Source organism: Budorcas taxicolor, chromosome 7 (genome assembly GCF_023091745.1).
Source record: "Budorcas taxicolor isolate Tak-1 chromosome 7, Takin1.1, whole genome shotgun sequence".
Classification (NCBI taxonomy): Eukaryota; Metazoa; Chordata; class Mammalia; order Artiodactyla; family Bovidae; genus Budorcas; species Budorcas taxicolor.
This window is the reverse complement of record NC_068916.1, coordinates 18,314,047-18,324,982: the sequence shown is the minus strand read 5'-3', so window position 1 is coordinate 18,324,982 and position 10,936 is coordinate 18,314,047. Positions and strand designations below refer to the sequence as shown.

The 10,936-nt window shown below is 46.6% G+C and overlaps 1 protein-coding gene across 1 annotated transcript in view; it reads left to right on the top strand.

Annotated features, from left to right (window-relative positions):
• The first annotated feature begins 10,655 nt into the window (after positions 1-10,655).
• ACSBG2 (acyl-CoA synthetase bubblegum family member 2) overlaps positions 10,656-10,936 on the top strand; it is a 31,775-nt gene continuing 31,494 nt past the window's right edge. Inside the window, exon 1 of the mRNA XM_052642820.1 lies at positions 10,656-10,686. Within this exon, the coding sequence (XP_052498780.1) occupies positions 10,671-10,686 (16 nt within the window). The 5' untranslated portion in view covers positions 10,656-10,670. The remainder of the gene's footprint in view (positions 10,687-10,936) is intronic.

Here is a 10,936-nt window from a genome sequence, read left to right as displayed (position 1 = left end):
ACAGACACCCCAGATGCTGTGTTCTATTCATTCTGGCTGGGTAGGAGAGACGCACACTCTCACTAGCGGGAGCTGGGAGGAAAGTTATAGTTTTCCTCTGGAAAAATAGAAATGAGAATCACCCTGGGGCATCTATAGTAGGAATCTCCGAACTACCACCCCTTGTATCCAATCCAGCCTCTGCCTGAATTTGTGGAGTTTTTTTGCTTTGCTATTTTTTTTAAACTTTGTTTTTACTGAGGTATAATTGGCATGGTAACCCACTCTGGTATTCTTGCCTGGAGAACTCCATGGACAAAGAAGCCTGGCAAGCTAAGGTTCATAGGGTAGCAAAGAATCAGACACAAATTGAAGTGACTTAGCATGCATGCAATTGACATATGATGTTTCAAATGTGTACAACATAATGATCCCATATCAGAATACACTGCAAAATGGCCACCACAGTGTTTAGTTAATCACTTTACATAGCTACAATTTTTTTTTCTTGTGAGAAGGCTTTTTAAGATCAACTTTCTTAGCCGCTTTTAAAAAATATATTCATTTATTTATTGGCTGCACTGCGTCTTTCTCTCCATGCATGGGCTTCTCATTGCAGTGGCTTCTCTTGTCATAAAGCACAGGCTCTAGGGCTGGGGCTTCAGCAGTTGAGGCACATGGGCTTAGCTGCCCTGCAGTGTGTGGAATCTTCCTGGACCAGGGATTGAACTCATGTCCTCTGCATTGTGAATGTGGATTCTTAACCACTAGAAAACCAGGGAAGTCCAAGCAGCTTTCAAGTCTGTAACAGAATGCTATTAACTGAAGTCACCATGCTGTGTGTTACATCCTTACAGAGTTTATAACTGGAAGTTTATGCCTTTTGGCCACCTCACCCATCTCCCCATCCCCACCTCTGAAAACCAACAATCTGCTCTCTGTACCCATGAGTTCTGTGTTTTGTTTTGATTCTCTATATAAGTGAGATCATACAGTATTTGTCTTCCTGTCTGACCTTTCAGTAAGCATAATGTCTGTAAGATCCATCCATATAGTCTCAAATGCCAGAATTTCCTTCTTTTTAATGATTGAGAAGTATACCATTCTTGATATACACATAAATAGGTATCATTTTGTTGTTGTTGTTCAGTTGCTATGTCGTGTCCAACTCTTTGTGACCCCAAGAACTGTAGCTCGCCAGGCTCCTCTGTCCTCCACTATCTCCTTCAGTTTGCTTAAATTCATGTCCATTGAATCGATGATGCTATCTGACCATCTCATCCTCTGCCGCCCCTTCTCCTTTTGCCTCCAATCTTTATTAGCACCAGAGTCTTTTCCAATGACCTGGCTCTTCACATTAAGTGGCCAAAGTATTGGCGCTTCAGCTTCAGCACTAGTCCTTCCAGTGAATATTCAGGGTTGATTTCCTTTAGGATTGAATAGTTTGATCTCCTTACAGTCCAAGGGACTCTCAAGAGCCTTCTCCAGCACTACAATTCAAAAGTCTCAGTTCTTTAGCACTCAGCCTTCTTTATGGTCCAACTCTCACATTCATACATGACTACTGGAAAAACCACTGCTTTGACTATATGGACCTTTGTTGGCAAAGTGATGTCTCTGTTTTTTAATATGCTAGGTCTGTCATAGCTTTCCTTCCAAGGAGCAAGCGTCTTTTAATTTCAAGTCTGCAGTCACTGACCAGTGATTTTGGAGCCCAAGAAAGTAACATCTGTCACTGTTTCCACTTTTTCCCCGTTTGCCATGAAATGATGAGACCAGATATCATGATCTCAGTTTTTTTTAATGTTGAGTCTCAAGTCAGTTTTTTCATTCTCCTCTTTCATCTTCATCAAGAGGCTCTTTAATTCCTGTTCACTTTCTGTCATTAGCGTGATATCATCTGCATATGTGACACTGTTATTTCTCCCAGCAATCTTGATTCTAGCTTAATACATATCATATGTATACAGACACACCCCATGTCATCTTTATGCATTCACTTGTCAGTGGACACTTAGGTTGCAGGTCGCCTTGGCTATTATAAAAAGTGCTGCAGTGGACACAGGAGGACAGATCTCTATTCAAGATAGTGTTTTTATTTCCTTTAGATATATAACCAAAAGTGGATTGCTGGGTCACATAGGAGCTCTATTTGTAGTTTTTTTGAGGCGACTTTCATTTTGCCCTTGGCTCTGGAGGAGGGGTCTTCCAGGGTCAGCGCAGTTGGGGTGGACATATTTTTGCCAAATCAGGGCTTTTCTTTCTGCAGCTGCTGCCTCCGCGCAATCCTGTTTTCTACTGTCAGACTTTTCTCGATTAAAATGTGCGCAGTGGCCTGGAATCGACTCTGTCCCTCTGTTCAGAGGAGGGGCTCATCCACCACCCAGAGGGCATGGTCACTGCTGATGGCCAAGACTGGCGGGGAATGAAAGGTCCCCATTGTGAGCTTATCTAGGGCAGGTAAGAGAAAGGTGAGCCGAGGTCAACACCGGGATTCTGGGGGGAGACGATGACTCCTCTTGCTACATGTCAAGCTCATTGGGAAGCAGGGCAGACGAACTGAGCTTGTGAAAGGTTTATTTGGGGAGTGCTCAGGGTGGGCCCTGGGGGAAGGGGAGGAGTCAGAACCCGGTTTCCAAGGCAGAGAGAAGATGCCCTTCCCCCATGGAGGCTTCCTCTCAGTATTGCCCTGAGATGGGGTGATGGGCAGGCGGCTTGATGCTCCCACGTGGGTGTAGGTGGCCCTGGGAAGGGAGGGTGACCCTAGATGCGGGGGACTATTCAGGGGAGGCGGATCCCAAGCCACCAGGAGCGGAGGTCCGCTTCCAGCAGCATTTCCGGAAGCTGTCAGTGTGCCCTTTAATCCTGAACGAGATCTGGGTGGATGTCTGTTGAGGTATTTCTGGATGGGCTTTTCCTGAGTGACTTACTTTTCTGTGGTGAGACAGTTGTCTGTGCACGTGTGTGAGAATATCTGTGAGAAGGTGTGTGAGTGCACGTGAGCACATGTGTATGCAATCCTGCGTCCAATGAGGATGCACGAGAATGTGAGCTTGTCGTGCATACCCGTGTTGAGCACATGTGTATATAATTACGTGTTTGTATAGAAATTTGTGCATGAGTGCATCTGTGTGACTACAATTGTGTATCTATAAGAGGGTTTATGTGACTTGAGTGTGTGGATGTATGCAATTGTGGGTCTGTAGGAGGGTGTGTTTGAGGGGGTGAATGGGTATGGTTGTGGGAGAATGTGTGCATGTGTGTGAGCGCAGATGAGTATACATGTGAGTGTGTACATGTGAAGGTGCGTGTGTGTGTGTGCATGAAACTCTGTCCAGGACTAGCAAGGTGGCTGCACAGTCATTAGGAACCCAGGCTCCAGGCTCCTTCCCTCTTGTTGCATTGCCTCCTCACTTTTCAGTGAGGCAACAGTGGCAACAGGCAGGCAATTCCTTCCTATCCAAGGTGATTGCTTCAGATCTCAGCCTCCCACTAGGGAAAGGGGGGTCCCAATCTCCTTTCCATTACGGGCATGACTCTACAGCGACCCCTGCATTCCCTGTATCCACATTCCACAGGTCAGGATGTAGCCAGACGGCCACATGTTGCAACAAGGGGGCCTGGGAGATGATTTTTGGGTGAGGGGCTGGAAGAAGAGAGTCAGAATGGGTCCTGGTGGACACTGGCTTCAGGTGACTCGGTGCTCTGCAGCGTGACACTGCTCAGCCATGGATGGGAACTGCCCAGAAGGCTCCAGAGACAGTAGAACACTCCTGTTCTTGTCTCTTGGCAGAGCAAGATGTTTGGGTGGTTGTTGTTCAGTCACTCAGTCACGTCTGACTCTTTGTGACCCCAAGGCTCCCCTTGCTGGGCTCCCCTTCACTGTTTCCCAGAGTTTGCTCAAACTCATGTCCATTGAGTCAATGATGCCATCCAAACATCTCATCCTCTGTCGCCCCCTTCTCCTCCTGCCCTCAATCCTTCCCAGCATCGGATCTTTTCCAATGAGTTGGCTGTTCGCATCAGGTGGCCCAAGTACTGGAGCTTCAGCTTTAGCATAAGTCCTTCCAATAAATATTGAGGTTGGGCAATAAGCCTTTACTGACTGAACACACCTGCTGTGTGTCTGGCCAGGAGCTGTTTTAGGCACTGGGATGCAACTGCGAGAGGAGGCAGAAGCAAACTGAGAATGCATGGAGCCAGGGTATGTGATCAAAAGCAGTGAGTCAGGCCAACACCTGCCCAGACTTTATAACTTAGCTCCAGGGACCTCTCACGACCTCCCTGCCTAGGCCAGCCCCACTAGCAAACCCTTTCCACCGACATATGTTGGGTGTCTGTCTGACTCCAGGTTTCCCATGGTCTCCCTGAACAGACCTCATCTGGTTCTGCACATCTTCACGTCTTCAGCATCTAGCACGATGCCTGGTGTAAGCGCTGTGGCTCATATGAATCTCACCAACAAGGTGAGGAGTGCAGTGCATGAAGGGATGGATGGGTGGAAAGAGAATGGCTGCCCTCCTGCTCTGGGAGCAGGAGTGGAGGTGGGGTGGCATGGGAAGGCAGGGGCAGCCAGTGATGTCATAAGAGGTGACTGGGAGGAAGGTTCTGGAAGGCTGAATGGGATAGAAGGGCTGCTGGGAAGGGAAACTGCCTGCCTTCCTGCCTCTCATCACCACCACCATTCTGACGGTGACGAGGGCTGGGAAGGGGCAGCCCATTTTCAGGTTTCCAGGAGGAGCAACTTGTTTATCATCTCTGTGGAAGAAGAAAACACCCTGAGTGCCCAGATGACTCTGCAGCCCATGCTTTGCTGTGATGGCCAGAACCATACCTGGTGAAGAGTGGAAGGTGCCAGTTCTGGGGGGGGGGGGTGGAGCGGGAATGCCCCGGGGTCCTCTGGGATTTGCTGCTTGACAATCATACTGGACTTTCAATGTATCCGTGTGTGCGCTCAGTCTCTCAGTCACGTCCTACTCTGCAGCCCTGTAGCACTCCAGGCTCCTCTGCCCAGGCAAGAATACTGGACTGGGGTGACGTTTCTTACTCCAGGGAACCTTCCTGACCCAAGGAGTGAACTTGTATCTCCTACAACTCTTGCATTGGCAGGTGGATTCTTTACCACTAGCACCACCTGGGAAGCCCTCGATAAAGCAGTATGTCAATGTAACATTCAGGCATATTTGGATTCACCTCCAACACACCTTTTGGCCTCGAGCTAGACTCTCGATGTCTTTTCCTACTGCGTCTTCTAACTAGTTGCTGCTGGTGTACAAGAATGCTATTGGTTTTTAAATATTGATTTCCTATAATCACCTTAAAGAACTGTTTTTATTTTTTATTTTCCTTTTTCTTAGAATAGATGTTTTGGCTGTGCCAAGCAGCATACAGGATCTTAATTCCCCAACCACGGATTGACTCTGCAACCCCTGCATTGGAAGTGCAGAGTCTTAATTGCCAGGGAAGTCCCAAATCTGTTTTTATTTCTAATAGCTTTTCAGGTGATTGAATATCTATAGAGGCAGTCAATAACATGCGATGGTGATATTGCCTGTTTTCAATCTTAATTCCTCTCACTTCCTTTTCTTGTCTTATCGCATTGACTAAGGACCTCCATAGCAATGCTGACTAGTAGAAGTGACAGCTGATGTCTTCATCTTCTTTCTGACTTCATGGAAACTCTTCTGATGGTTCTGTTGCCATTGTTAAGTATAACATTCATAGTTCTAGTAGATAGCCTTTATTAAGTTATGTAGACTCTTCCATTTCTTATGGGCTAAGAGATTTTCATTTAAAAAGTGGATATTTCATCAGGTTATATCTTGAGAAGATATAGTTTTCACTCTTGTCCCTTAAATTCAATAAGAATTCTTAATACATTGCTATAATGAGCCCTACAGGGCTTTTTAAAATTGTGAAACACATTTTGCATATAAAATGATGCACAAAACATTTTAAGTACAGCTTAATAAATGTCTGTGTACCTACTTCACTTTATGAAATATAATAGTACTAGTAACTTAGAAGTCTTCTGTGTCCTACCTGTTTCTCCTGTTCCTCCCTCACCTGAATGAGATAACACTTCTGAATTGCCTGCAGAACTTTTCCTTCTAGTTTTACCAGTTAAACAAGGACTGACTAATGTTGCCTGCTTGTGAACTTTATACAAATAAAATCACACTGCCATCTGCTTCTTTGTCAGCATCGAGGCTGCGAGATGCACCCAGGGTTTTGTGTCTGTTTTTTCATCACTGCATAGTATTTCATGAAGGTTGTATCCTTTCTGCCGCTGATGAACTTTCAGGCTGTTTCCACTTTGCAGTTCTTATGAACCCAACCACTATAATCATTCTTGCCCATGTCTCCTGGGGCAGACATGCAAAAGGTATATACGTGTGTGTGTGTGCGCTCAGTTGCTTCAGTCATGTCCGACTCTTTGTGAGCCTGTAAACTGTAGCCCACTAGACTCCTTTGTCCATGGGATTCTCCAGGCAAGAATACTGGAGTGGGCTGCCATGCCCTCCTCCAGGGGATCTCCCTGACCTGGAGATCAAACCCTTGACTCCTGTGTCTCCTGCATTGTAGGCAGATTCTTTACTCACTAAGCCATCTGGGAAGCCCTTGGGTATATATATATCTAGGAGTAAAAATGCCAGATCAGGGATATGCATGTGTTCACTTTGAACCATTAATGCCACAGTGCTTTCCCAACGGGCCATGCCATCTTGAGCTCCCTTAGCAATGGAGGAGAGCTCCCACTCTTCTTCCTCTCCAGCATCTGATGCATTTTTGCACATCTACTGGGGATAACGTGATATCTCACTGTGGTCTTACTGTGCATTTCCCTTATCACCAAGGATCCTGAGCATCCTGTCCTGGGTTTATAACCCATTCAGTTCTGTGAACTCTCTGTTCAAGGCTTGCACCCATTTCCGATGGGGTTGCCTCTCTTAGTACTTATTTATTTAGCTGTGCCAGGTGTTAGTTGCAACATGCAAGATCTTTAATTGCAGCATGCAGGATCTCTCAGTTGCAGTATATGGAATCTTTAAATTGCGGCATGCAAAATTTTCAGTTGCGTGTTTGAACTCTTAGTTGCAACATGTGGGATCTAGTTCCCTGAGCAGGGATCGAATTCAGGACCCCTGCCTTGGGAACCTGGAGCTTTAACCACTGGGCCACCAAGTTAAGTCCCCCAAATTCTCCATTTTAAAGTGAATACTTCAGTGGCATTCAGTACATCCACAGCAATGTAATTCCAAAATATGTTAAGCACCCATTCCCCACCCCCTTCCCTCAGCCTCAGGCAGCCACAAACCCACTCTCTGTCTGTGCAGATTTGCCTGTCTGGACGTTTCCTGCAAACGGACTCACACACTCGGTGCCTTTTGGTACCTGGCTTCTTTCTCTTAGCCTGATGCTTTCAAGGCGCATCCTGTTACTATCTTAATTGATCTTTGTTCCCTGGCTGTTTCTACCAACTAGAATGATGGTTTCAGGAGGGATTTCTGTACATCTGGTTGCCCGCTGGCTGGAGCCCTGCCTGGCTCACAGTAGTAGATGCTCAGGAAACACCAGGGTAAGAGAGAGGCTGACCCCTGGGGTGGAGCCCCTCCTGCCCCCTTGCTGAGCATGCAGGATGGGTTCCTGGTGTTGGTGAAGCCAGACGAGACCAGCGCATGGCCGCTGATGGCCACAGGAGCCTGGGGCTGAGTGACTTGAGACCTCTCTCTCACCTTCCTGTTTTCAGGGAATTGGTGGTCAACTCTGGGCTAGACTGCTGGCATTTTTGCATCGTGTCTGCCCAGGAGGTAATGACCTCTTAGACTAAAGACACAGAACTTTTTTTTCTTGAGTCACATACGTGGATCCATCTGCCTGCCCAGTCACCTTCTGTATTTGTTGTCCAGGATCTTGCTTTTTTTATTTAATTTTATGTCTTGGAGGACGTTCCATTTCGGGAACCGTGAATCAACATTTCTGGTGTTTTTTAATTGAGGTGAGAGTCGCATAACGTGAAATTAACCATTTTAAGATAAGCGGCTGGGTGGCATCTAGTACATTCACAATCTTGAGCAACCTTTGTTTCTGTTTAGTTCCAAAACATTTCCATCTCCCCACAGGGAAACTCTGTGCTCATAAAAAGTTACTCCTCATTCCTTCCCCAGCCCCCTGGCAACCACAAACCCACTCTGTCTCTATGAACATTTATATAAATGGACTCACACCCTGTGTGTCCTTCTGTGTTTGGCTTCTCTCACTGAGCAGCGTGTTCTCCAGGTCCATCCATGTTGTATCGAGTGTCAGCGCTTTTATCCTTTTCATGGCCAAATAACATTCCACTCTATGAACAAAATGAAATTCATGAGCTCATTTAAGAAACAGTTTTCAAGATATTTATGTAACTGTCTGCTGGGGCTGCTGTTAACAAAAACACTGTAGAATTGGGTGGCTTAATAGCAACTTGTTTTCCTTGTTGTGGCTGGGCTGGAAGTTCAAGATCAAGGTCTCAGCAGTGCTGGTGTCTGGTAAGGCCTCTCTTGCAATGTCCTCACGTGGTGGAGGAAGAGAGTTGTTTTCCTCTTCTTAGGAGGACAGCAATCCTATTGGATTAGGGCCCTACTCTTGTGACCTCATTTAACCTTGATTATGTTTCTCCAGGGGCTTCCTTGGTGGCTCAGTGGTAAAGAATCCGCCTGCCAATGCAGGAGATGTGGGACTGATCCCTGGGTCGGGGAGATCCTTTGGAGGAGGGCATGGCAACCCACTCCAGTATTCTTGCCTGGAGAATACTTGGGGACAGAGGGGCCTGGTGGGCTACTGTCCATGGGGTCACAAGAGTCAGACATGACTCAGTGATGAGCAGGCACTCAACTTTCCTCAAGGCTCCATCTCTAAATGCAATCACTCAGGGGTTAGGGCCTCAACATACACATTTCGGGGAAGACCATTCAGTCCATGCGAATAACTGTTCTTTACAAATCTTATCATTTATTTGGCTGCACTGGGTCTCAGTTGCCGCATGCAGGATTTTTAGTTGTGGCATGTGGACTCTTTACTTGTGGTATGTGGAATCTAGTTCCCTGACTGGGGATGAAACTCAGGCCCCCTGCACTGGGACTGCAGAGTCTTAGCCACTAGACCATCAGGGATGTCTGGAGAATAACTGTGAATTCCTGTTATGTAGATGTTTAGAAAAATGTTATTTGAAAGGATTAACACATTGAAAGTCAAGGATGGTTAAGGAGTGGTGCTCGCCCCACATCACACACAAAAGGATTCAAACAGTGGTGTCCAGCTCCTGAACATGCAAGGACCCAGGGTAGCCCGGAATCCGCACTGGCCTCTACCAATGGATTCATGATTGTGTGAACTTCAGTCTGATTACTGACAAAACATCCTCTAAAGGGGTTGCATCGGTTTTTACCCCAGTGTAGGAGAGCCTTTGTTATCCCCAATCCTCCCTCACTAACATGAGTTCCTTTTGTTTTCTGGGTCTTACTTCATCAATGTGAAAACTGCATCGTGTTTTCTACTGCATTTCTCTTTGGACTGAGATGGAGCATGTTGTTCTGGTTTTTTAGAAGTTAATTTGGTTGTATCAGGTCTTAGTTGTGGCATGCAGACTCTCGGTTGCAACATGGGCAGTCTAGTTCCTTGACCAGAGATCAAACCCGGGCCCCCTGCACTGGGAGTGTAGAGTCTTAGCCACCGGACCACCAGAGAATGCCCTGTTTTTCCTTTTTTAAAAAGTCAGTTAAAACTGTTTTCAGAGAACCATCTATTCGAGATTTTGTCCCATTTTCTCATTGGGCTATTGGTCTTTTTCTTATTGATTCATTGGTATTCTTTACATATTAAGGAAATCAGGCTTTGACTGATTATATGTGTAGCCCATTTTTTTTTCAGTTTGTTGTTGATCTTTTGATTCTGTTCTTGGTATTCTTTGCTGTTTGAAAAACTTAAAACTTTTTATGTGCCAAAGTTTACTCTGTTTTATCCTTTATTGAGTTTTTGTGTTGTACTATCTTTAAGGAAACGAACCAGAACAGAACTCTCTTGGGAGAGTTGCTTCTCTTCAGGAAACTCCAAAATGTTCTCTCACCCCTAGGATCACATATAGATCTAGCCTCTACATTCTCATTGTTCAAGAGACTCTTCTAGAAACTCGAAGAACTGCACATGCTCTGGACTTTACGATTGCTGGATGATCTGGCATGCAGGCCTGGCTCCTCTCCTCCTAGGCCCAGGACAGGCATGATTAATCAATCCCAGGCTTCTAGGCGACATGACTAAGTCAACACCGGAGCTGGCTTCAGACCTGCAGCTTCTTTACCAGCCCTGCTAAGTTCCCGGAGCTTCCAAGGTGGTGCTAGTGGTAAAGAACCCACCTGTCAGTACAGCAGATGTAAGAGACACAGGTGTGACCCCTGGGTCAGGAAGATCCCCTGGAGGAGGGCATGGCAGCCCACTCCAGTATTCTTGCCTGGAGAATCCCATGGACAGAGGAGCCTGGCAGGGGCTACAGTCCATGGGGTCCGCAGAGTTGGACACGACAGAAGCAACTCAGTAGCACATGCTAAGTTTCTTGCTCTGTGCCTTGCAGCACAGTGAAGAATGGTCTCTGTAGACCCAGAAGGCCTGAAACCCAGATGACTCAAGTAGAGAAGGCTGAGGACCTCAAAGTAGACATGAGCCAAGAACAAGGTACGATATGCCAGAGAGAGAAAGGTGCGCTGATTCACCGCTGTTTATAAAGGAGCCTGGGCTGGACAGTTGGGCACAGGCACTCTGCGCCCCAGCTGATGGCCTTGGCTGAGGTGCCCGATCCTGGAAGGCCAAGTCTCTATGTGTGATGGGTAGCAGAGAGGGCAGACACAGGGAGTGACAGCCGGGCCCCGTCATTCAGAGCAGAGCTCTGTGAGCCAAGTGACAGCGGGCGAGTCACCTGCTCTTC